The sequence below is a fragment of the Vanellus vanellus genome (assembly GCF_965231255.1).
Source record: "Vanellus vanellus genome assembly, chromosome: 1".
Taxonomy (NCBI): Eukaryota; Metazoa; Chordata; class Aves; order Charadriiformes; family Charadriidae; genus Vanellus; species Vanellus vanellus.
The window spans coordinates 54,036,543-54,064,301 of NC_138905.1; the positions used below are offsets into that span (position 1 = coordinate 54,036,543).

At 40.2% G+C, this 27,759-nt stretch overlaps 1 protein-coding gene across 1 annotated transcript in view; it reads left to right on the forward strand.

The window, feature by feature from the left end:
• Positions 1-27,759, forward strand: part of ANO4 (anoctamin 4) — a gene marked incomplete at both ends in the record, with an annotated part of 135,102 nt that overhangs the window by 85,586 nt on the left and 21,757 nt on the right. Inside the window, 7 exons of the mRNA XM_082498353.1 lie at positions 267-388; positions 7,048-7,182; positions 7,940-8,036; positions 9,050-9,110; positions 15,779-15,861; positions 20,786-20,926; positions 23,544-23,708. Coding sequence (XP_082354479.1) covers positions 267-388; positions 7,048-7,182; positions 7,940-8,036; positions 9,050-9,110; positions 15,779-15,861; positions 20,786-20,926; positions 23,544-23,708 — 804 coding nt within the window. The remainder of the gene's footprint in view (positions 1-266; positions 389-7,047; positions 7,183-7,939; positions 8,037-9,049; positions 9,111-15,778; positions 15,862-20,785; positions 20,927-23,543; positions 23,709-27,759) is intronic.

The following is a 27,759-nucleotide window of genomic DNA, read 5'->3' on the forward strand; positions in this document are numbered from 1 at the left end:
GGACAAGTATCATCCTCTGCTTTTCTCTTTGAGATTCTCCAATTTATAGCCTTTGACTTGAACCCTATTTATCATAAATTTCTTGGGCATATCATCTCAAATCTTACTGAAGTCAGAGGAGATTGTCCTTTTAATGTCATATTTAACTTTTGGTGCACAAGTATGGAGTTTGCATAAATTGTGATATCCCTACCACTAGTGAGAGAGATTTCTTAGATACTGTTTTTTGCTACTGTTGTTCAGTAATGTCCAGATTTGTATTTTAGGGAAGTTACAGAAGTAAGAATTCAATAAGAACACACGGGGCAGAAAACCACAGACACCTGCTCTATGAGTGCTGGGCTTCCTGGGGAGTGTGGTATAAATACCAACCGCTGGACCTCGTGAGGTAAGAGTTTCCTGCATTTAATATGTCACCTTGTAGGTGCTTTGAGCATAGGTTACCTCTCTTCTGACAAAACCATGAAAAGCTGAGTTAATTCATGTGTTTTTTAAAAACTGACCCTGAGGTCATGGGAATCCATTTAATTCATGGTGCCACTACACTCGAAGAAGTATCTATAGAGGAGCTTGTAGGAGGAGCTGAAACTGAAGGAAGTTTCCTTCTAGAGCTTCCTGACAGGATAACTTCTAATGAAGGGTTTGCAGAATATTTAAGAGCGAAAAGAAGGAAGAGAGAAATTGTGGAGGCTGGGTAGATGTGGTTGCATGTCTATCCACTGGAGGAGTTCCTCTTCCTCCTCAGAGCATGGCTTTGGTGAAAAACAGGCTCTCATGGATTAGATCTTCTTTTTTTTTTTCCCAAAAAGCAACCACAGAATGAGCCCTGGATGAAGTTTAGTGATGCTCACATATGGCATGGAGCAGAGCTCACAGTCACTGAATATGATAACTGTGTTCAGCAGCACTAGTGGTACATGGGTGGAGCTCTCTCCTGTACCACCTCCTTTAAACTCAGCCCAGCCACATCACAGTCTGGATCTGTATTCATCTTGGAAGTAGCCTGCAAAGAAGGCACGCTGAGAAAGCTGAGACATGACTCCAAATTCTTATAGCCCTTTTAAATAATGTTTTCAAATAGCTTGCATGTGCTAATAGAGGATTACATCTTTTTTATGCATATATAGAGAGACAGAGCCTTTACTGATCATGTTGGAAGAACAGTTATTGGGCATTAATGGGCTTTTTCTACTTGAAAAGAGGAATATGAAGTTACAAGGGCTTATTAATAGTCTTAAGATGTATTGGGATCACTGAAGATATTGATACATTGGCCATTGGGAAGGGTCATACAGAGCATACAATTGGTCCAACATATTAATTTCCCCTTTTATAAGTCCTCTAACTGATAGAAACCTTTTATTTTATTGATTCTCAAAATTGTTTCCGGATAGAAAGATTTGTAGTGGGTGGCCCTGGTGACAGATGATGTTATTGATTAAGGCCATATAAAACCTATCCGTTTCATAAAACAGGAGGTGTTCAATTTCCACGGAGAAAAAGTTCACAGAGAAATACAATAAAAAAATTTTACTGAGTCATGTAACTTTTAAAATGCTTTAGAAAACTAAGTAATGTATTTGTACCTCATAATTTAATCCTGAAAGCTTCTTATTTCTTTTTTAATACACTGGCTTGGACAGAAATACGGAATTTTTCTCAAATTGCACTATGGAAATTGCTGATTTACTGAGGAGCCAACAGTTATACTGAAGTTTTTTATTTTTAATGTCCCAGTATACAATAAGATATTAATGTCACAGTATAAACAACTTATCTCTGTAATGTTTTTTAATCATTTGTCCATGGTGGTCAAGGCTACTGTTCTTCAGCAACATTTCTTGTTTGTGGAAGTGCTGTTGAGCCAATATCTGGGTTTTGGTTTAATTTGGTTTATGGATATGGACCATCAGGCATCTGGAAGGGTTTTTTTTAGCATGAGAATAAACGGTAACGCATGAGCAAGGTTAGATATGAGATTGTTCTGGAACTTGCTAGCAGCCTTCTTGAGTAGCCTAGGTTTGATGTTTAGGATTTTGTAAGATGCTTTAGCTTTTTATCAGGCAGTGACATCCACTAATTTTTCCACAGCTGTTTACAAAGAAAAAAAAGCAGTCAAAAGAGCAGAACCCCTAGCTGAGGTCATGGATGTCCCGTCTTGGTTCAGACTAGGTGTTTACCCAAGGAGGACGGGGGCAGGGGGAGCTGTGAGGCTCCCTGAGTATTTGCAGCCGCATGAGTCTCAGTAGCCACCGAGCTCCGCAGGGTTCAAAGCTGCAGCCCCAGCCCAGCCTGCCATTTGCTCCCCGCAGCGCACCCATGGCTGCAATGAACTCACTGAAGGAGCGGTGGCAGGAAAGCCGGGGGCAGGGGCGGGGATGCCTTTTCTTCTCACTTCACAGATGCTAGATCCCTTGCATTTCCCTAGCTCCTGCCAAATCTTTCCTGTCTACTGCCACTCTCCGCAGCTCACACGTCTAATGAGCTGGAGTTTTTTCCTCGAAGAGCTGACAATACCAGCAAGACCCGTTCGTTTCACTCGGAAGTATCTCAGCACGTATACTTTAAACAGAAGCTTTTTTTAGTTGCAGTTCTGCAGCAGGAGCAACTTTTTAATTTTTTTCCTCTCCCAACAGCTATGTGGGGTGTGCTTGAAGGGAGTAGTGTTGCCCCCTGTACAAAAGGAGTGGATGGATGTTAATACTTCCACAGACATCTGGCCAGAATTTACTGCTTCTAGCTGACATTCCCCTTTACTATATGCTTTAGACAGGCTAAGGAGTAAATTAGATGTAGATACTATAATTACCTCATTAATAGATATTATATTTCCACCTTAAAGTCAAGTTGCCACAATGGTAAGCAAAATTGTTCATACTTTGGTGCTGTTGGTTTTTTTTCCCTCAGCTGTTAAAATGAGGCCTTAGATCTCTGGTGCTGTCAATTTGGTGCCTCCCAGATTTCATTTAATCTCATCAGCTGGCTGTTATGGAGATACTAGTCACTAGAAATAAATGAGAAAAAGTCATTTGAGGGGAATTTCATGATTCTGTTTTCACTCTGCTTTGAAACACGTGGCAGTATGAAGGCGCAGACTTGGCAAAATTGCAAAGGCGCTCATTAATCAACAGATGTGGTACCATGATTTTAATTACACTTCTGTTGGAATTTAGTATCCATAGTTACTTTACAAGAATAATTTAAGATCCTTAGAATTGATAGCAGTTGGAAAGAGGCAGGACTTAATATATTTATTTGCTCTGGGACCACGTAAGTCAATGGAAACAGTTGCAGTGATTCCTGGGAGTTTTGGATCGTCTCCTTCACACTTCTGTGCGTAGCTGCTTTCCTCTAGGTTGTACAGAAATAGCTCCTGCTGCTGCTTGTGCATATTATTTACAGGACAAAAAGAGAGGGAGAAAACCATCACAGAATCACAGAATCACAGAATTTTCAGAGTTGGAGGGGACCTCTAGAGACCATCTAGTCCAACTCCCCTGCTAAAGCAGGATTGCCCAGAGCAAATTACTCAGGACTGCATCCAGGCGGGTCATGAAAATCTCCAGAGAAGGGGACTCCACAACCTCCCTGGGCAGCCTGTGCCAGTGCTCTGATTCATATAAACTATATTTATGAAGTGATTGTAAAGCTACCTAAATTAACCTGAAAGCAAAAGGGATGCCTGAATAATTGCGTTTTACTGCATATTTATATTAAAGGACTTGATTACAAGCTGACAACTCCCTTTTAATCTCCTCTCAAGCCTTCCTCCCCACCCCATTGCTCATGACGTAAGGTGAGAACTTTATGTGTCCAAAACACCTGTTGGAAAGCTCTAGCTCCCTCACAACTTCTTTCTGTGATGTAAAAAGTTCTGTATAGGATTTCCTTCTGACCTGCAAAAGGATTAATGAAGATAGATACGTTCTTGGCTTGAGTCCAAACCTGTCTGTATTCTCACTCCATGTTTTACTTCTGGACATCCTGAAAGCAAAAGATTATATAATGAAGGTCGTTAAACACAGAGGAATCCAATATCACATTTTATGGGTCTGAAATCAGACTTTGTAGCTTAATACTTTTCAAAAATGTGCCTTATTGACAAATACTGAGATTGAAATCTTGGCCCAGTTAAGTCAGTGATAGTTCTACCACTGGAATGAGGTGAGGGGAGAGACAGTTCACTGTTAAGGTAGGTGATATTGGAGGGTTAGTATACATAAACCCGAGAAGCTGAAATTATTTTTTTATTACTATTCTAATGGTACAGCATGTATGAGGATAGGAGAGATGGATTATTGTCAGGTGCTTGGGTTTTTTTTTTCTGTCTCTGCTTTTTAGGCTAGGTGTGGAGAAAATATTTCTTTCTATTCTTGTTAACAATCTGAAAAATTGGATGGTAATAAGTTACCAAAGTTAACAAAAATGCAAATTTTATCAAAGCTGGAAAATTTCAAAGAGGTCTTCACTGAGCAGAGTGTTAACAGGTGAAATTTAGATGTAAGTAATGCACAGTGACGCACCCTAGAAAAAAAAATCCCTGGACTCCTTCACGTACATTACTGACTTCTGGGTAAAGTGCCAGCATGCAGGTAAGAGAACTGCCATCACTGTGCAGAGCTACATGAAATTTCTGTTCTTTATGTAGTGACAGAGAAGAAACAAAGACCTTGTTCCTTGTATTTGGTGCAACTTGAAGGGAGAGAGTGGCAAAAGTATCTCTAAACATCTTAATCTCCCGAGGGTGATGGTGATCCAGGCTAACCCAATTATGGATTGGAATAAATGTGAAACTGCTCTGAATACGGCACCTAGGAAGGTCTCCAAAGACCTTGTTACTGTCATAGTTTGTTTCTATAGCACTTAACCTAGTGGTATCTGAGCGTGGAATTACAAATAAAATATGCTAACTACAGGGCCAAAAGAAATTAAATATTAATTTGATCCTGGTGCAAATTACAGTGGTACAGCCTGTGGAATACCAGCTGTGAAGCCCAAGGCTTCACAGATAGTGGAAGATCGAGCCTGTTTGTCCATGTTTAAACTAGTAAGTGTCAAAAGAATGCCAACATCTGGCACTTATTTTTAAAACCAGGGCCTCAAATGGCCTCAAATGCCTTTTCGTTACATTGCAGAGGTTTAAGTTGCTCCCCATCATGTCCATTCTTCTTTATGCAGACGCTGAACCTTGCCTGGATCTTCATCTAGGATGAAGCTCTTTGCTTCATCTCTAGATCAAAAAAGGAGTACTATGATTTGCATCGTTAGATGGAAAGGTTCAACAGGATAGGAGATAAAGTTTGTCATGAATGTTGGCTAGGGGGGTGGAATGAAGAAGCATTCATCGTTGAATGTAGGCAATGAAATAAAAAAAAATCTTGATGAATGTTAGGCTTACTTCACTACTTTGAACTATGTACATGGAGAAAAATAAGTCCGTAAATAATCAGTGGAAGTAAGCTCAGAATGTGAGCTTTCTTTTTCAGTGGAGCAGGCGCAGCTGGTGTCAGGTAAATAATGAGGCCAAAGGGTTCACTAACGTTTTTAAGTCAGGGCTCAAAAAGCAGTTTCCAGTGTGTCTTTTTACAACTCGACCTGCTGCCCTTGTCAGAACTGAGCATGGTATCGTTAGCTTCCCACCTGTTTAGCCTGTAAATTTGAGTCTCTGTTGAAAGATGGAAGAATAAAAACAACGTGACAATATTTGGCTTCTCATACAGTGCTGCTAAACTCAAACGCTAATAATCAGCGTAGGTCAGTATCATTCAGCAGAGCCTGAGCTCAGCCGAGACAGATATTACACACGCTGGAACTTTTTTTTATCCTTTTGAAAACTGTCCATTCCAGACCAAGTGTTTCTTTTCTCTACTGCATCCAGACCTAGAGCCCATCATTGGTCTTTCCTCTTCGCTGCGAAAGTTTGACCAAAGATCTTTTCTGGTAGCATAAAGGAGCCGGCAGCGCTGGCTCACTGCATTCTTTGTCTCTGGACAGATCAGAAGTTTCATCATCAGAGTAAAAGTGGGTTTTCATCAGCAGCTATTCTCAAATTCAGTTGATGTGCAAGTTTAACTTGTCTGCAAAGTCTCTGAAGTGCAAGAATATCATCTTGCCTCCTTCTTTAAAACTAATCTTGTGAATAATCTCCTAAAATCTTCATTGTAATCATGATAATTGCATATTGATTTTTAAAGCATCCTAATCTTCTCATCAGCCTACTGCGCACAAGACTGTCAAACGCAAGACAACGCACGCAGCCTGCTCCTATGCTGATGAGTTCAGTACGCTTTTTGTGTGTTTGATATATTCTTTGACACATAAGTAAATGTTTGGTTGTGTTTGGGAGGAGGAAGAATGCTAATGAATACGTAGCAAATATGAGCTTCCTGGCCACTTTGCTGTTAGTTTTAGGCAATATAGCTAACAAATTAGGATTAACCCAGACTACTTTCCTCAAATTAGTACAAGGTGATACATAAAGATACTTGTTGGACCTCACTTGCGCTTTATTTTCCACCTGTGGTAGAATCATGAAATTAGTTTTCCACGAATTGACCTAAGAAAAGAAATAATCAAATGAAAATAAACTGGATTGGAGAATAACCCCTGGTTAATTAATTTCTTAGAAATAATTTGGGCCCAAATGATTTTTGCTGTTATACCAGTTTTGGGGATGAAACTGATCTCAGTACAATTATTTGGGAAGTACAGTTGCACAGCCAAAAGGCAAAGGAAGCCATCAGTTTCTCAAACACAAAGAACTAGCTTTTTAAAATTAACTCAGTTTCCTTTTTCAGGTCTCCACTCATCTCACTGTAAGCTGTGGTTAGTGAATTTTTAAATTCGTTTTTCAAGGTCATTCATGAGGCAGGTCCCTCAGTGTGGATTTAGAAGCCTAATTGCAGTTTTTTTCTTCAGGAAATTCTGACTCTGCTCTCTAATCTACTCTTCAGATATAACAGAAATATTTATTTTCTATTGACAGGCAAGTTTAAGCAGATTTATTCTGATTAACAGGTAACTGCATTCTGTTGTGTTTTAAAACAGACGGTACTTTGGTGAGAAAATTGGGCTGTACTTTGCCTGGTTAGGCTGGTACACGGGGATGCTCTTCCCAGCTGCCTTCATTGGATTGTTTGTCTTTTTGTATGGAGTCACCACTTTGAACCACTGCCAAGTCAGGTAACGTGGGCACTTTTGTAAGGGAAATTACAGCTGTGGGCTATTATGAATAATTTAAGAGATCTTCATATGAATTGTTAATTACTTCATTTTGAACTGTTGAATGAATACTCAGGAAAAGACTGCGCTTGGTTGTCATAAGGTACCCAGTATCGAGCTTCCCTTGTTTTGTGCTCCTGAATTGGGATGGGAGGCAATGTTTCTTGCCCAGCTCCAGTTGCTGATGATGCTGGCAACTCAGCATGAAGTAGGGAAATAGTAGGGCTCCTTCATCACTCTTGTAACAGGGCAGCAGAAGAGTGGGGAATTTTCACTCTCTTCAAGACCTTTCCCAAAGATCCACCACAGGGAAACATTCTCCAGATGAAGAACCCCTTGGGCCTTCTGCTGAGGGCTGCATCTCTACGTTCTTGCCCACTTAATTCACAAGAATAAGTCAAACTTAACATTATCTGCAACTACCCTCACCCTCCTCCTACCAAAGCTCACTTCCGACTCAAGGAGAAACTGGAAATGGTAAAGACCTACTGCTAGGCTGGCCCTGAAGAGCTGTCCTCGGCAGTTAGGACAGTAAACTCTGAAGTCTGACGCAGTCAACAAATATTAATTATACACATGCAGTTATGAACAACTTAGCTTCAGTTACAGAACCAGTCGTTTTCAATAAGTAACTAAATATTAGTGAAATTTATCAATCTGTTTTAAGACTGATTGTTGTGCATCAAACTATTAATTTCTATCTTTTCTATTTTTCCAGTAAAGAAGTCTGCCAAGCTACAGATATCATAATGTGTCCTATATGTGATAAATACTGTCCCTTCATGAGGTTGTCAGACAGCTGCGTTTATGCCAAGGTACATTTTAAACTATGCAAATAGGAATGTTTTCCTAGTAAAAGCATTAATTTTGCCTTTTGCATTTGTCTTTAGTGAGCTCAGGTAGATAAAATCTTCAAAGGACAGATCGAGTTCAGCCAATATTAACATTCATTGTCTTTTACCAGGACTTAGTTTGGGTTGTAAAACACTTTGCAATTTGCACTTAGAGATTCAGCAACCCCAGAGGTCATGTCCTAGATCATAGAACAGAGTAGAACCATAGAATAGTTTGGGTTGGAAGAGACCTTTAAAGATCATCTGGTCCAACCCCCCTGCGATGAGCAGGGACATCTTCAACTAGATCAGGTTGCTCAGAGTCCCATCCAACCTGACCTTGAATGTTTCCAGGGATGGGGCATCTACAGCCTCTCTGGGCAACCTGTGCCAGTGTGTCATCACCCTCATCGTAAAAAACGTCTTCCTTATATCTAGTCTAAATCTACCCTTTTCTAGTTTAAAAACGTTACCTCTTGCCTTATCGCAACAGGCCCTGCTAAAAAGTTTGCCCCCATCTTTCTTATAAGCCCCCTTTAAGTACTGAAAGACAGCAATAAGGTCTCCCCAAAGCCTTCTCTTCTCCGGGCTCAACAACCCCAACTCTCAGCCTTTCCTCATAGGAGAGGTGCTCCATTCTTCTGATCATTTTTGTGGCCCTCCTCTGGACCCACTCCAACAGGTCCATTTCAGATGCATGTGTAACAGTGTCCTTGGCATCAACATTTATCGTATGATCCATCCTTTGTACATGGCTTCATAAAATGAATGCTTTGGGTCTGAAATGATGCTCACACCTGGTGTTGGCAGGGGTCAGTCCCAGGCCAGGCTGGCAGATAGTCCTGTCAATTGACAGGTACATTTCACATGTCAAGGGAAGGATCCTCAGGATTGTCAGGCCAGCGGCACTTATGATCACATTAATTTTATTAGGTGAAAATGGAAAATAAAGCCTTATTATTATAAATTGATCACACTATTAATATATCCCTCAGGTAACACACCTTTTTGACAACGGAGCTACCGTCTTTTTTGCTGTTTTCATGGCAGTGTGGGGTAAGTTTTTATCTTAAATCTTAATCTTTTGTCTTAATGTTGTCTTAGTCAAGTAATTGCACAATCTTCTTAAAGCTTGTGGTGCAACATAGGGCTTTGTAATTTCCAGCACATTTTTTTTTCAGACACTGAGAAAAAGAATATAGACTTGATTCTTTTCTGTTTCCACAAAAGGAAGATGGAAGTGGTTGAAATCAGTTTTTTATGTGATAATACTTTTAATTAAAATAAAAATATAAATGCAGTATGTAGTGTCTATGTAGATAGTTATATTCTGTGGGGTTTTTTTAATTGTTTTTCAATCTGTTGACACTGAGGCCTTTTCTCTGTTACTGTTCTCTTAGCTTACGGCAGCTCAGTTTAATGTCTGTGCTCAAATGAATTAATGTTGTATTGTTTTTCCCACCTTGCAGAAAGGCAGTAAAGCTTAAATACATGTAATTTGCTTGTAATTAAAGCAAAACTCTGATGAAATAAATGGAAGATTTAGTTGAATGACAGATTTATCCAAGAGGGATCTGACCGTTGCCATGGAGGCTGAATTTTGCCTATAGGACAGTTCTATTTCTGGCTCAACTATTCTTCCTACTGTGGTCTTGTAGACAGAACTGAAGGCAAAAGGAAACAATTTCTAGCAGCACAAAAGTCTTTCAAACATGCCCTGAGCATGCCCAGGCTCTTAGCTGCTACCATGCCATTCTGTGAGAAGGTTAACACCTTTAGAAAATGGCTCAATGAGGTGCCTCAAAAATGGCATCCATCTCACAGCTCCAGGTGCTTGAGCTATCCTGATTTAGCCATTGTTCTCCTGTTCTTACTCACGTATCTCCAACTGCTTTGGAAAAGTGTCCAAGTAATGCTATATTCTCCATTTTAAACTGCAAATCTCTTTACTGAGCTGCAAGACATATCCAGAAGCCGACATCAGAGCAACAGAGATTAGCCTACCGGTGTGTCTTCAGTTCCTTCCTCCAAAACTATGTTTTTGTCGTAGTTAACTAATTAAATTAGGTCATATATCAATCAAGCCTATTAATGCCTTTTCATGTAATATTGATGGTATTCAAATATCAAAAATCACATTAAGGAAAAAATCCACAGATCGTACAGGTTTTATGTTTTTCCTTGGCATTTCAGCTTTGTTTTAGGCCTACACCAAAGCTGAAAATCACCAAAAATTTCTAAGCCTTAAAGATTTTTTTAGATGTTTACTCAGCTTTTCTAGCCTCTTTCTCTATGTGCTCACTGCAGTTGAGAATTTCCAAGACAGTTTAGAGGCACGGATTTCCATCTCAGCTAGGAAAATTGATGAGTTAACATTGTTGAACATTTACGTCACTGTTCCTAACTGCTGGTGAGCATATATTTGGAGCACAGCTTTTTGCAGTAGTGCTTTTGTTCCTCCTTAACAGTAACACTGCTTTCAGGAGACAGCTCTTCTCACAGCATTGGACCTATGTCTTAGCACTGCCCAGAACCAAGGCTGTAGGAAAAGCAACTCTAGGTAAGGGGAGTCCCTCACTTGGGTAACCACGCCTGATCCTGCCTCATGGTCACTACCCGGCTTCTCCCAAGACAAGGTTGAGCATGCCTGCCTGCAAAATGTTGTAGGTCCTCTCTCTTTTCTGTCCCTAGCTGATAGGACCTCACTTTGGTTAGCCTGTCCTTCTTCCCGGTCCTTCAGTGTCACTGTAAGAGTCCAAGACCCAGTTGCCTCTGGGTACATCTCCCCACCAGCCTGCTGGGACTGGGAAATGCACCTCCCATCCATGCATCTCCAGCACCTAATCCCACAGAGAGATAAGAAAAAATATAATAAATGCTGCTCCCTGGATGTTTTGGTGAGCGGAGAAGATAGAGCAGCTGGAGTGAGAGCCTTCTCCACCACTTTTGGTGACTTACTCTGTGCTTGTGAGCTTGCCACCAAGAGGGATGTAGGGACAGCAACAGGAAGGTGGTTGTGAGTGTAGGGTAATGGTTTGGGGAATGGGGCGATCATATGGCTCCACCCAAACCGTAGTTTCTTAAATAACACTTTGCTGAGACAACAGTGAGATTTTGGAGGTATTTTCCATACAGTTAGGCCTAAAGCAGCATTAGAACAAGGAAAGCCACACTTCCCAGGGATTTTCTGGTACTGTATTTATGAGTTGGCTTACAGCCTGTCTTAAATGGATTTTCAGTCGGCAGTAGGCCTATTGGCAGCTGCAGGCACTACCATCATCTCAGTAAATCATAGGGGAAGAGAAAAAACAGTTTGATTGTGAAAATGCTTTTTCTATCAGTGTGAAACAACTGGCAAGTGCATGACAAATTGGCTGTGAAAAGTTCAGCCTTCTAGGCTATCCAGTTTGACAGACGCTAGCATATAAAATGATGATGGCAGTGCTTTTAAAAAAAGAGAATTAAAGCAAGAAAAGGCAGCTAGAATTATGCTACCTCCTTAGCCTGAGCTTATCCACTGTCTTATTTAAAGTACCTTCTTCACTATCTTTAGAATCATTAGTGAAGTCCCATCTTGAGGGAGAAGCCTCAGCTATTTGTTTGGGGTTTTCAAAACCAAGCCTGGTCAGGTTGGGCTGTCCATGAAGAGGTGGTCCGTATAGTGGTTTCCTCCTTTTATTCTAAAGACATCTTTAATTCATGGATGAAGTGGGTTGCTCGCTTTTTAAATAGAAATAAAATGCTTCTCCAGATGATGAGCAAACTGCTGCAGGCAGGCTAGGGAAAGGAATTACCATGACAAATATCAGTATGGGCTGCTTGATTTGTGGAGCAGCAATAAGCCTGGCTGTAGGACCCTGAAGCACAGGGACCCATCTTTTATAATGCTTCATTGTGGGATGGGTGGGTCCTATCAAAGTAGGGTTGGAATTGTCAAGTGCAACAGGAGATATTGGAATAGAAAGGCACTTTTATTAAAAAAATATATTGACCCATTTATTATTGTATTTCTCACTTATTGTATTTCTGCCCTGTTTAAGCAAAGTCCTATGTAAGAAGTAAAAGGAATTGATATAACAGGAAAAAAAAATATGATACTTACTAAGATATACCCCAAAGACATAAGTTTTAAAACAACGTTCATTTTAAACTCATGTAGTGAAGGACAAAAGATAGTTTCCCTTCGGTACACCGAAGGTATTCACTGGTAGTTTGTATAAGCTTTACTGGAGCTCCTGTTGAAAGGAAAAACTCTTTCAAAAGGACTGAAGCTATAAATCTCTGTGGTTTATGGGAAACAGTAAGTCCCTATAAACACTAATACATTTTTTTATTGTTGAACAGCTTGTCACTGATGCTCACTGAGATGTTGTCATCTCAGAAGCTGGAAAAGAATTTTTCCTTTTTTGAGAATCTCTAGTCTTTATGATATTTACTAGATGTTCAAAGCTTTCAAAAAGAGGGGAACAATAGCATTTTTGTGTTTCTGTGCTAGAGGGAAACATCTACACTTTGCCCTTCATGTATGTCTTGAGATTTGTGTTGAGCTTGATGGAAAGGTAGGTCTCATTTCTCAGAAAAATCTCGTCACGTTTTACTGTCTGAACTGGATTCTTACCAAAGACAGAAAATGAGAGAGAGATGTTCAGTCTAAATAAATGTTGACATTTGAAGTGCAGGAAAAAAGTCATTCTCAGAAAAAAGTCTACGTAAATTTGATAATCAGTGGACTCCCAGCATGTTGGTGTAAAACCAGATGGAATTGTAGCTTTTGCTTCTCCAATTGAAGTGCTGGGGAAAGCTCATGCAAAGATGTCACTGTCTAGATGTTTCCTGAAGCTCAGTAGCAAAGTTCTGTAACTTTGTCCAACAGGACAGTCCAGCTATTTATCATTTCTAGTGCTTTGCTAGAGACAGCGTGCACTTACGGTAGTTTCTCTGCATATCTTTGGGGGACTAAGAAAAGTCCTTTCTGAAATTTATTCTTGTCTACCTAGAAGCATGTTTCCTTTGATAAAGGAAGTAGCTTTAGGACACTTGCTGAAAGGCAAAGTTGAAGTTGGGAGGGGAAAAAAGGCCTGGCATAAAGAATTTAACACTTTTTTCGAGCACTAAGAAATGCCAACATAAAACATTTTTTCTAAATATATAAGTTAATATAATATAATATAATATAATATATAATATAATATATAAGTTAATCTAATAAAAAATATTACTTTCCTACAAACCTTGCCTCTGGCATAAAACATTCACATTGATCTGCTCTCTGAGGAGACAGAATTTAAGGAGGTTCTTCAGCAATACTCTTGGAATATAGAATATATTCCAGAAGTCAGGATGGATATATTAAATGGCGTTCTGAAATATAATAGGGACAGGATCTCTGAGAGAAGGTCAGAATTAAGCTCTTTGCTGCAAGAGGCCATTTGCATTTCTAGATAACATCACAGCTTGTTTCAAAAGCATCTGAGGAAATGATGTTAAGACAGCTGTTTGCACGAGTGGATGTTGAGGACTGAGCTACAAGGTTGAGCGCTGAAGCAGGGCAAACATAGTATAGAAAAAGCTAGCTAAAGATCTGGGAATTAAAGCCAATGAGAGATTCCAAATTCCAAGCAGGATTTTTGGAGAATTCTCAGCATCTGGTTTAAACATACCAACTGGAAAATGGGAGAAGGATAAGTACAACTGTGTCCTGTTGAGCTGTCAAAGTAAGAAAAGAATGCTGATGTGTGAAGTATGAGTGATTACTTGACTAGAGAAGACGCAGAGAAATTTCAAAATGCAGTACTTTTTAGAAGACCTCAGTAGTACAGTGAATCAATCAAAGATGTTTATTTATAACGCATTTTAAAATATCTAGCAAGGGAAAAGTGCATACTGACCTGGATAGAGGGAGAAAAGTGCAGCACAGTAAAAGCTACAACAGTGTTGTTCAGATCATCCTATTTGCTACTTGATGATTGGAAAATAGCTTTCTAAAGAAGCTTCGGGAACTGCACACACTTACTGTGACAGGTGCTAAATATACTAAATATAATATGTATAGATTCCTCACTCCAGGTGTGTGAAAAACAGGAAAGAAAAGAAGTACAGTTCAGCACAGACCTATCTGAGAGGTTCATGCCTGTGGACTCATACGCCCACTCGAGTCCTGCTTCCAGCTGCTTTTTGGGATGAAAACAGAGTGGTAGTAATCAATCAGGCTTGTTTCTCCCAGGTCTCCAAAAAGTGCAGGGCTTCTTGTTTAGCCTGTACAAAATAATTCAATATGAGCTGATAGAAGAGAAGCAGCTCCACCAGAAGACAAATCAAGGAATGAACAATGTGGTGGTTCAGCATCAACGGAGCCTCATTAGCACTTACTAGTTTTGCTGATCCCGACTGATCACACTGCAACTATTACGAAAAGTCATAGACGCATTAGGCTCAGGAGATTGAATTGACTTTCTTTATTAGATTAAATCAAAGCAGCCGGTTACCTGGTGTAACATAACTCCAGCTTTCAGAAAAAGGATGACATGATATACGAAAATGCCTTCAAACCAAATAGCTGCCTCCTTAAACACGCTTTTGATATCTTACCTTATTTGCTCACAGTGTTCGTTTTCTAAGCATATCTTAGCTGCATTGACTAATACATTAAAATATAATCTTACTGGTTAAAAATTCACTTTCACCAAACTTATGTCCATGCTTAGTATCATGTCGTGTCATAATCAGTATGCTGCAGTAGGGCAGGTAGTCTATTAAGGAGATCCTTTTAGGACTGGATGTGGAACATATCGACAGGCTATTGTGACACTGTTACAGCTGATACTGTGCTACCTCATGAACAAAGAGGTGTACGTTCTCTGTGATTATCAGCCTGATGCTTTTCAGTGAGCAATAAAGGGAAGAGCCAAACTTCACAGTGGGAGAAGAAGCCTTTCCACTGATTTGTGCTAGCTTTAGACAGCTTCTACATTCTTTTAACAAAACAAATTTAAAAAGTTGTAACCATAAACAGGCTCAGTGTTAATCTCCAGAATATGAACATATGATTTTATGACTGAGTGCTTTGTTGATTGTTCTTTCCATCACAAAATGGAAATGCACGGTCATGTACAGGCATATTATACTATCTTGAACTCTGTCAATAAGGGCACAGAATGTTTAGTTGTCAGCTGTTAATGCCATACCACATACACACACCCATGTAGTGTAAAAGAAATTGTCTGGATTAGAAAAATGTAAGACAAAAGTTTCAATTTCCTCAGCAGTACTCTACAGATTTGCACATGCACTGGAATGTGCTTCCTTTGGGTTCCGGTTACTGTGTATTGTAAATGGTCTTCAAGGAAGGAAAGTTACTGCTTTATCTAAAATGGCCCCAAGAAACATTTAGCTTTGTCAGAAATCTGCTATATCTAGTAATGATGACTCACAGGAACAATTTTATTCTTTGAGAGTCCTGCCTTGGTTGGTTAGCAATTAAACATTCTCATTTAGCACTAAATGAAATCTCTAAAGCCTCAATCATACTTGAAATAAGCAAAGTAATCCTTAGAAAGCAATGCATTTTGAAAGCAGTTTTGATCATCGGCATGATTTGCTGTTCAAAGGAACCCATTTATGCAAAGAAATAAAAATAATGTAACAGCTTCATTCAACAGTTCTGATAGTAGTTAATGTTTTCTTGACTTAAAAATAATTTTGTAATTTTTTTCTGTTTGCTCCAGCGACTGTTTTTCTGGAGTTTTGGAAAAGAAGGCGAGCAGTAATTGCTTATGACTGGGACTTGATAGACTGGGAAGAAGAAGAGGTTTGTATAAAAAAAAAATGTACTCTTTAATCTTTAACACAAAAAGATTTAGTTAAAAACGTAAGCATGTTTTTCTTTTGGATTTACTTTCAATTCATTCTTCAAATCTTCATAAACTAGGAAATAAGCATTTTTCTCCTCAGAAGTTTCCTCTAGAATGTGAAGAAACTTTCCCCATGCCAAACTGTCCTCTCTTTTTACACCTTTGTAAATCTAAATTACTTTCAACATATCATTGGCTGTCGTGGGAGATTTCAGGAAAAAAATGCACTTTGGGGGGAAGCTAACAAATTTTGGTTTCGAATACAAGGAAATTCTTGACTGCGCAGAGTACCATGAATTTTGGCAAACGGGCTTTTAGCTATCCTTTCAGGTAGCTACTAAGAATATTGATGGAGATAAAGCCTTGAGAGGCTTGTGCCAGCTTCTGAATGTTCAGGTGCTGGTTACCTAAGTATACAGTGCTGCGGAGAGACTGAGGGAGATGAACCAACTCAAAGGACTTAATTCATCCTCTGTCGGTAGAGGAAATCCCCTTAGGGAGGAAACTCAACAGTGAAAAGTAGCCTTAACCTTGTTCTGTGGTGGTTACCAGAAAGAACCAGCATGCTCTTTGGACTGAGAGCTGAGGTCTGAATGGAGCTAGAAGGTTTTATTATGCAGGAGAAAAGCAAGATTCAGTGGGTGTGGTAGAAAAAGTGCTTCTCAGGTGGGATTTGGACTTACAAGTATCCACGGAGTCTGCTCTCCTTCTTCTCCAGAGACTGTCCTGAAGCTCTTGGAGGGACTGTAAGAGGCTGCTGTAGTGATCTCAATGCAGTTGAAATTCTATATTGCTGCCTCTGTGGAAGAACTGCCTTTTCATTAATCTTGCCAGCAGAGAAACAGACTTCTGAGTTACGGGATTTTTGTCTCTATGAGGCAATGTAGTTCAATGAGGCCATGAAACAGTACAATTGCTCATTTGCTGGTAGCATTTTATTTTTTTTTAATGCTTAATGACTAAGAAAATAATCCAAGAACATAAAATGAGATAACTTACACAACTGGAAATTGGTTTCTTTATAGCAACGGGAACATCATTATTTGTGCACAGATGCTGTCAAGTCTTGGTGATACTTCAGGACTTTTTTTCATATATTTAGAAAATACTCTAATACTGATTTAAGTCTCCTGAGTTTAGCAGCCTGCTCTTCCCAATGCTGACGAGTCTCAGAGAGACCACACTGAGATAGTCCTGCCTGAGGTTCAGATACTGATCAGGATTGAACTGCAGTGATCTTGTCCCCTCGTGGCTAGTTGCAAAAAAGCCACTGCTGCTGATGCTGACTGCTAAGGCAGGAGACGGATGTACCAGAATGCAATTTCCAAGTCGGTATTACAGCTCAGTGTCCCTAGAATGGAAAGGAGCTTTTAATCTAACAAAATACACAAGCAAATACAGCGTGAGGCCCTTTTTATATTTTTCCCAGTAGGCCTTGTCTTGCAGATGCTTATAGTTTGGGATGTTATATATCTGCACCTTTTACCATTTAACCTTCCTGGATTTGGGATTTATGCTGATTTATAAAGCCATCCACCTGACTTTTTTACAATCAGTTAACTTACAAATATTGAATTTCCTGGTAAAGTTGTCCTTAAGCGATGTTTTGCTTTTCCTTTTTTTTTTTTTTTTTTTAATTTTTTTTTTCCCCCATGGAATAATACTAAGTGATTTCTGGCTGCTGTGGTAATGCTTGGAAGAGCCTTTTGCTCAGGTGTGAGCACAACAGCTCCGAGCCCATTCAGAACAAATCGCCGTTCTGTTTCTCTCTCCTTCGTGTACATACCCATAACTCTGCTTGCAGCATTGCTGCTACTATCGAAAGCGCATATCCTCTTGCAGAGCCTGGAGGAAAGCTTTCCCATGGAAGATTTGCTCTCTGCTTTCTAACCTTTTTTGGAAGAGCCTTACCGTGTCTATGCAACTAAGCCTTTATCCGGAATAAACGCTGAAAAGACAGAAGAGAGCAGAGTTGCTAGATTTTTCCTCTTTCAGTCAGAAAGCCTGTAAGAGCTTCTGGTAGTTGAAACTATCCTCATCGAAATGTGATGTGTTTATTTTATGATGTCTATCAAATAACATTGTTTTCTATAAGAGATGATTATGTCCCACTGGCAGATTATTTCAGTTTGGCCTGCAGAAACATATGCATGTCTAATCTTCAGAGGATACCTGCTCCCTGCTGCTGGTCAGCTGGTCTTTTATTCTCACACCAGGCTTTTTCCAGTACACTCTTGTCAACAAGACCTTAGTCAGGTGCCCTGGGGCAGTGGCAAGCGTACCTGTTTCAAAGCTATTCGTTGCACCTTCTCCCAGTTCTACAGGGAGTTTTATACGTCTCTACAGCAGGAGGTGGCAGCCTTGTCAGAAACAGTGTGCCAGATGGTACCTTTCTCACTCAAATTAGAGGTTAAAGATGCCAATAGGAACTCAATTGGCTGCTTCCCAAAGATTTACATGACCAGTCATTAGAGCATCAGTATCTCATTGGCATTTGAGGCATTGGTTCCTCCTTTGTTCAGCATTCAGTGGGATCCCAATGGGGAGCTGATTGGCCCCCAAAGGTGTCTTCTCTGAAGATGCTACAGCTGCCAGTGCCCATACCTACTGGACAACTCAAACAGGTCCTTGCTTACTGCCTCATCTTCTTGAGTATCAAATGTTGCACTTTTTCATTGACACTGAGGTCTTTGCAGGACTTTGCCCCAGAGACAGTCAAAACTTTGGAAGCAAGTGTCCCAGGTGAAAAAGTGTTGAGATCATTTCCCTGTTCTGTAGTTTGAAGTCCACACCTTCACTTTGCCATTGCCTTCAGCTGCAGGCAGGACGACCTGCAAACCACAGGCTTTGCAAGGAAACTTACTTCTGGGAGTGCTATCATTCTGATAGCAATGTCCCAGTGATCAAGGTTCAGATTTTCAATCTTTTACAAATCCCTTTTCTACATATGGGCTGTAGAGGACCATATATCCTTGAACTAGGAAGGACAGGGGTCCTGCAAAAATTCACCTGTTGAAGGACTCAGAAACCTCCTGGAAGAAAATGATATATTTCACAAAGAAATTTAGAGTAGTTCTTCTAGTGCAGAAAGATCTGGCCTAACGCAGTGAGCATTAATCCATATTTGATACTCCAGGAATCAGTATGGTTTCTACTGTGCGTAAAGAATTGGAATGATCCATGTTTGAGAAGTGGGAAGGAAGGAGTATGGTCTGGTTTATGTAGATTAAAAAATACACATCCTGTGGAGTTTGATCATGGAAGTTGTACATGTCAGTGAGATGTCAGTGAGAATTTTGTCTCCATAAGGTGAAAATTTTACTCCTAGAAATACTGCTTTCTAATAAAATCACTGCTAATTAGATTTCCTCTCCACATTCTATTCAGTTATCACTGGACAAAATCAGCCAACTTCTTTTGTTAGGTATTTCAAAGAAATCGATTAAAGAGTTCTAATTACCATTTTAAGCCACAAGCTTTTGTTAATGAAGATTGTTATTTTTCTTAACATTATCTGCCGTGTCTAGCTTTTGCTTGCTTTAATTTCCATTGTTAAATTGAAAAATAAGGTTTTGCTACAGAGGGAAATTTATTAATTCCTACCAACAATAGATTGAAAAAAAGAAACAGTTACAAGGCTTCCTATCACTTTGCTATCACTTTTCTGTTCTAAATGAAGAGACAAAGAAATGAAATAGTGAGGATGATGGGAAGGAGAATTCAATCTGTTCAGATATGCAGCCTTGTGAATTCCTCATTGCTTTAGCTTTTCACCCAAGGAAGGTATGCTGCAGCTCCTGCAGTGTCCAGGTCCCCCAGGCTGGGGACATGGGCTGAATGTGTTCTTGCTCTTTCAACCCTGCATATCTGGATTTCCTTTTCTTATAAACGAGGTGCAAGGTGGGCGATGTGGAGAGTACCTGGGTCTTGGCTGGGTGTGCAACAAGAAGCCAACTGCTCAAAGTTCCTGGCACTCCCAGCTGAAATATGGCTTCTGTCGCTATTTACAGCATGCTTTTTTCTTTCTCTTCAGTGTCACTTTCTTTATGTCATTAACCTCAGCCAGATACAGTACCATTCACGTCCTGCCCCGAGCTGCGCTCAGCATTGCTGAGTGTCATTAAACAGGTACAAAGGTTCGTGCCATAGTTTCATTTTTGTGTGGAGATGTATCTGTGAAAATAGCATTTGCATTATCTGAATTGGCTGGAGATTGTAGGGGATACCTAGATTCGCTGGTGGATGGATATGGCAAGGACTTCCCTATAATGCAGATTGTAAAAGGTAATCAAACCTTGGCTTGGAGAGAGCTGCAGAGAAGAAAGGGTTTCTTGTATATGACTCAGCTGGCAGAGGCCTTACACGATCTACAGGGTGCAATTCCCAAGTGCCCTGCTTCAATGCCATCACGCTGTCCTTTTGCGAGTCCCTGGTGCACAGGAATACTATTTGCATTGTTTCTTTCGCTATATTATGGTCTCCTCAGCAGCCTTCAGCCCTGGTGTGGAAGGAACAGCTTGAGCAGGGTAGAATAAGAGCTAGGTGGTACCCTGCCTCCACAGAAACATGCTTAGCCTTTGCATATAGCTAATGTAGGGCTGGTTCCCTCAAGCACGTAATTAGTTACACAGGTATTGCAGCTGAGCATACATGCCTCTTAACATCTTAATTTTTTTAATACCGTGTTTCCAGGTTGCTGCTTGAATTTGAAAATGAACTGTATTGAGAAAGTGCCTTCAAAATTTGAAAGAATGAGACATGATCCTTTTTTTTTGTTTAAAGATGTAATTCACAATAACAGTGATCTGATAAATGATCTGAAGTTTCCTACAGAACTTTCCTACCTGTGCTGTACATGAACATTGTCTGTCTGTTCTTTAGGAGGAAATACGTCCACAGTTTGAAGCCAAGTACTCCAAGAAAGAACGAATGAACCCCATATCCGGGAAGCCAGAGCCTTATCAAGCATTTGCAGACAAATGCAGCAGGCTCATTGTTTCTGCATCTGGAATATTTTTTATGGTTTGAGAACTTTTATTTATTTACCAGTTGAAAAAGTACAAAATAACGTTATGGCTGCTGAGAGAGTATGGAGATATTGGATATGACTGCTTGAAAGTGAAATAAGGTCTAACGTGTTTACTGCAGGATGAAAATCTGTATACAGTGAATCTCCTGAGTATCTGTAAAGTCCTACACTAGTTTACTCTTCACCGAGTCTCACAGTTGGTTAAGTTGGTCCAGATTTGGGAGTGCTATTATGGCTATATGCATAAGGCTATACACATGCCAGAAAAGTGATGCTATCACATTTAGGCACCAACTTCAGCTGACGGAATTAACTCACTGATTTCTCTGCCTTGCTGTGTAGGCAGCGCAGAGTGATGGGGAGAGATGCCATGGAAGAGGCCGTTGTTCTCTGAGACTCTACAGAGAACTTAACTAAGGTGCCCAGAGTGCTTAATGATGTTAATATCTCCTAGTTTTCCAGTATATTGCAGAGATAAGGAAAGAGGGTTCATATTCCTCGTGCAATTGAAATGGAGAAACTGATGTTCCTTGTCTAAATTGAGACATCTCTCCCTCTTTCAAAGTGCAAAACTAAATGCAGCAGCAAAATCTCTCCTAACAGAGAGCTGTGTGCATTTCTGCTGAAATGCCCCAATCCTCCAACTTAACTCAATCTGCTATTTGCTGTTATTCACATGACAACAGCAGTGGTAGGATTGGTCTTGAAGACACAGTTTGCATCAACTCAGATCCTCATGGAATTTATTAGGGCTTTTCCAGGAGGGTAGAAGGTGATGTGCAGGTATAACTTCAGGAGCTGTGGAGAGCCAGGTGGGTGAGCTAGCCCAGCAACTTTGTGTTTGAATGAGATGGGAGGGAGCAGGGCAGAGGGCTTCTAAGAAACTTCTAAGAAACTGATGGCTTCAAAACTGTCCAAAACTTGTCTTGGGCAAGAAAGGCAAGAGCATTATTGAGATGAATTGTGCTTTGGCACATCAGGTGGATGGACAAAGACGACATAGAGAAACACTGGGCACGAGGAGCCAACATACTGTCTGACTCAACCCTTGAAGACGCTTATATCTGCTCAGGACTGCAGTCCCTGCTCAGAATTGGTTCTACACTTGCAACATTTTGCATGTTTTCCCTATGTTTTTTTCTCGAAGGGGGACAGTTGCCACTCCCTATCCTTTGCAAAGGCAGTAATTAATCTTCTCAGCCTAGGGATAGATCTTGCTCAAAGTGCCAGAGAGTAGCCTTGCTTGGAATTGCGTGCAGCACAAATTGTCCCCGTAACAGTCCTTGAAACAGGACAATGATTATTTTCACTGAAGATATTTTTTATTGCTGTATAGCATAGGCTTCCAATGAGTTAGAAAAACTCTGAATTTTTCCCCATTTACGTAAAAATATTCCTTAAAAATTACAGCTTTAAGCACAGGAGATATATGCTTACCAAAACTTCAGGTTAGAGCAGTTTTCAAAATTTCACAGCATTGACTCTCACAGTGCAGTTACTAATACAGCTTGAACCAGGTCAGTGGTTGCCTGTTAAGAAAGGAAAGTGGTCCTTCTTCCCCTCAACACTATGCAGGGAATCCAGAGACAATCCTTCACATTCACACACACTTTTTTTTTCCTTCTGCACTGGGATTACGTCAATCAATTTTGTAACTAAAGAAATATGAAACCAGCTTGGTTAGCAGTCAGTGTTTTCAAAATCATTTTGCCCATTCAATTAGCCTTCTGTTTTGATAGGTTTACGTTGACTATGCATAACCTTGAAATACACCTATCTTTTGCAAATAATCATCTGTCTTCCACTGAAGAAACTCTCTCTGTTTATTGAATACGTTATCTGTCAGGTACTGTGTCAGAGTTTCTATGAGACGAGTCAACCATGCTAATTCCCAACTGTTTGTCCTTTAGGTGGCTTGCTAAACTGTGGCATGAATTGGTCACAGTGGAAAACAGTTGCCATTTAGTGCTCAACGGTTGTATATGGAACATCAAGTGATTTAGCAGCCTGGCTCAGCTGCGGGGCTTTCACGTTATAGCTGTCACGTTTGCTGAAAGCCTCATCAGAGAAGAAATTACAAGGGCAATTGAATTTGTTACCTTCCCTAGGTAGAATCATTCCAGACCCGCAGCAAGAAACAGCTTGCTAGGGTAGCTTGCCAGGGTTCTTGCTGAAGCAGTGCTTACGAATGGAGATGGCTTTTTCTGTAAGTGTGAAGTCCACCAAAGCACAAAATCCATCCCAAATATGACACCATCAAGCTGGGACATCAGCTTGAGACTAGCCTTTGCACATTGGGGAACATACATGTAAGGAAATTTTCTAAATTCCCGGAGCTGGCAACACTGTTTCCCACATTAATGCTAAGGAAGAGGTATATTTTGAAGAAAATGTTTAAAACTGAAAATTATTTTAATATGATTTCAAAGATATTTTGCGTTATGGAAAATAAAAAGGACTTCACAATAAGAATATTCGTGTTGAAACCTTTATCTGGAATTAAAATGGATGCATTTTTCAAGTCTCTAATTGTTTTAGTTTCCACAGTTTCGGGGAGAAGTTCTATTGAAAGTTTTCAGGTTCTTCTCTCTGATTTTTTTCTTCCTTTAGATCTGTGTGGTGATTGCTGCTGTTTTTGGCATTGTTATTTACCGTGTTGTGACTGTCAGCACTTTTGCTGCCTTTAAGTGGGCTTTAATCAGGAATAACTCTCAGGTTGCAACTACAGGGACTGCAGTGTGCATCAACTTTTGCATCATCATGCTACTGAATGTGGTGAGTAAAACTAACTTATTCAAAGTCGTACCCGAGCCATTGGATCAGTGGATATCTCAGCCTGCAGACCACCAATTGCTTTCGGTTCATTTTTCAGCAGGAATGGAGTGTCTTGCTAAGCCAGACATGGCATTATTGTTTATGGGCGTCATTCACTATTTATGTAAAGTACAATTCCAAACCCAAAATGTTATGTAAAGCGTGTTTGAATGTTCTAAAAAATATTTTAAGGAGACATGTCCATACTCCTGTTTATCCTCTGCCTCTTTTTTTCCTTTTATGTGTTTGTAGGTTTCAGCTCACTTCATTAATATTCTGCTTTTTAATTAGTGTTTTGATGTTATTTTTTAAATACGGTGGCCAATCTTAATTCTTATTGATACTAGTTTCAGTAATTCCAGCTTCAGTTTTCACAGTGGTTCACCAGTAAGGATATGCATATACAGACACCATGTCCATATGCAGGAGAACTCCCTTGGGCTGAAAACTTCACGAGACTTGAGCAGACGTGACTTGTTCCGTGAGCTGCCTATGGCCTTTGCCAGGGTACACCAGAGACATGCTCAGGGTGCATTGTAGAGGTCTGGCTGGCTGAGGTCAGGTTATTGTTGTGAATTGGTTTGGAACCAGACTTGCGGTATAGACAAAAAGTGGAATTTCTATGTGGTAACAGTCCCAGTTAGACAGGATAGCATAGATTAGCTGGGGAATGAGTTTCATCCTTCCACTGAGATGCAAGTACTTCGGTATATTGCCGTGATAGCAATGTGTCATCTATTCGTTGCTTTTGGCAAGAGGTGTACGGCCTTTTGCTATAAGATTTTTGTCAACTGCCATTATAAGAATGCATTTTAAGGAGGAGGGAGGGATCAACCTACAAACCATCCAGGTACTGGAGCCAGGGCAGAGTATATCTTCCCACTCAGCAGCAAGTGTCTTCTGCGAAAAGCACGTTAGGCTTTGCTCCAGGAGATGTGCTGACTTACTTCCTAGGGGAAATAGAAGATGTTATTTCAGGCCTGCACATTTCCAAGTGCTAGCTTGAAGACTACTTTCTTTCCTGTGCAATACCCAAGCATTTTCATCATGTAACAATTAATCTTAACAGCCCCTCATTTATATAGCAGGAAATTCCAAGAGGCTTTGCTGCAGGACTTCACTTCTCACTTTGGCGTAGGCAAGACTGGATTGATGATTAGGACAGTCTATCAAGAACTGCGGACTTTCCTATTTTTTTTTTCCTAAGGTGGGACTATAGTCTGAGAAGGGGCAGAAAGAAGAAAGCTCTTATTCTCTCTGAATTTTTACCAAGGGCTCTCTTCTTTTATGTTTTGGGGTTTTTTTTGATTTATTGTTTGTTGTCTGCAGCTTTTGGGGATTTTCTTTAATCCACCTAGAGCACACAATAAGCATAGAAGAAATAAAAAGAAAACTATATATAGCTATGTCAGTACAACATCCGTTTCCAAGCTCTCAGTATAAGTCATTGTATATGCAGTGAAGCAGCAACAAAGAAATACTGCACAAACAAAATTATTTGGTTCTCAAAGAGTTTTGCAGCTTAGAGAAATTTTTAAAATAGTGAGATGGCTTGAAGGTGCCTTTTGAGAAACTTTGTTTTGTTTCCTAAAATACATCAAATAGAGCACTGCAAAGACAGATTTCTTAAGCCTTATACTCATTACCATGAAATAAACACCACAGCCTTAGATCTGGATATAGCTCATGGAAACAAAAGATCTCCAAATTATGAAATTGCATGAGCTTTTCAAAAGAAGGACTTAAGAACATAATCCCTCACTTCCCATGATGGATTAATGTCATTTACTGAAGGACAGTAGTGGGATTTCTTTTGAAAAGAAAAAAAAACTAATTTCCCCAGGAGCGGTTCAGGTAGTTGAATCCTCTACAAACTGTGACTCCAGAAAAGTAGCCAGAGAGCAAGCAAAGCTACAGTAATACGCTGGAATGCACCAAGATGTTTATAACATTAGGGAATTCACTGCTAGGAAGCCTGGAAAACCACCAGTCATTCTGATAGGAGGTGACAACCTCTCTAAGCATCAGGGGAAAGGTCTAGATCGCAAGTAACTTCTAGACTGGGTGCTCTGAGAGCAAGGTACATACACCGAGGCATCCATCATGACAAAATGAGATGACCTTCAAGCATAATGTCTCCCAGATAATCCTGCAGCCTGGGAACAATCGTTAGCTTTACCGAGGTTAATAAAACCTGTTAATTCCAGTGATATCACCCATAGAAAATATGAACACAGAACAAATTATCATCCTAAACAAGGCCCCTTGGGACTAGTAGTGATAAGCTGCAGTAGCAGATAATTAGATCCAAATATTGTTAACAGAATCTCTAACACAGTCTTACTGTTCCAGGAGGAATAACAACAAAATACAGTTTTGATACCACCTTCTTCAGAGCAATGTATATTTATAAAACAGCACACTCCCTGCTAGGATCAGGATATAAACCACCCAGACATTTCGCACTTTTACAGTTGCCCTTAAGAGATGCTTTTAAACCTAAAAGAAACCACCTTTTTCATTACTTGAAACAAAACTGTTTACTCCAAGGACAGCAAAAAGCTCTTCTAAGCAAGAAGTGGTTGCTAACACAGATGAGATAATTCAGGATGACTTCAGTTCTTAAGCAGGCAGTTCGATCTGTAAACTGTAGATAACTCAGCTGAAGCAAGAGTTTATAAGGATAACTGCAAATGAAAAGAAACATTGCTGATATGCACTTTAGGAATAAGTAAGTACTTGAGCCTGAAATATGAGGAGCTTTGTATCCCTGTAGGCATCAGTGAGAGTTAAGGGCATTTACTGTTTTGTAGGAAGAGTCTCCAGACTCATTTAAAGCAAATGGAAATCATTGTATTAAGTTACACTAATACTGATGTTGGTGGTGACATACTTTATAGGTTCAAAACCCATTTGCAAATACTAATTGTGAAAACCCTCCAAATTAGTTTTTGTAAGCTTTATGAAGTTAGCAGTCTGAGAGCATGGTATCTGTTGAGCACAGAAAGTACCACTTAGGATTTAGAACAACGTCACTGGCTCAGAGTAAGAAATGTGTCTAATGGTGGGGATTACTAAAGACTTTCTCTGAAGCAACCCTGTGTCCTCAGTGTTCTTCCTTTCAGCACCAAAAAAATCCCAAACAAAACTAAAAAGCCCAAAATGCCCAACATACCAGAGCATGCTCTTACTAGGGTGATTTTTTCTTGTGAGATAAATGTTCCATGAGTAACTAAAAAAAAAATCTTGATTGCACTATTGTTCTGCTTTGTGTTTTTGGAAAAGTTATCTGGCCCTTTTTCACTGTATGTGTAAAATAGGGACAGTGATGGCATTTTGTGCCGTTGTCGCCAAGAAGGCCAATGACATCCTAGGGCACACTAAAAATAGCATGGCCAGCAGGTTGAGGGAGGTCATCCTCCCCCTCTACTCTGCCCTGGTGAGGCCACGTCTGGAGTACTGTGTCCAGTTCTGGTCTCCCCACTTCAAGAAAGACAGGGAACTACTGGAGAGAGTCCAGCAGAGGCTACAAAGCTGATCAAGGGAATAGAGCAGCTCTCTTATGAGCAAAGGCTGAGAGACCCGGGTCTGTTTAGCCTGGAGAAGAGAAGACTGAGAGGGGATCTCATCAGTGCTTATAAATATCTAAAGGGTGGGTGTCGAGAGGATGGGGCCAGACTCTTTTTCAGTGGTGCCCAACCACAGGACAAGGGGCAATGGGCACAAGCTGGAACACAGGAAATTCTATCTCAACATGAGGAAAAACTTCTTGACTTTGAGGGTGACAGAGCACTGGCACAGCCTGCCCAGAGAGGTTGTGGAGTCTCCTTCTCTGTAGATATTCAAAACCCACCTGTATGTGTTCCGGTCCAACCTGCTCTAAGTGAACCTTCTCTGGCAGCGGGGTTGGACTAGATGATCTCTGAAGGTCCCTTCCAACCACCACCATTCTGTGATGCTGTGATTTTTGTTCTCGTATATTGTGGATGAAAAGAGCTGAGTATAAGCTTTA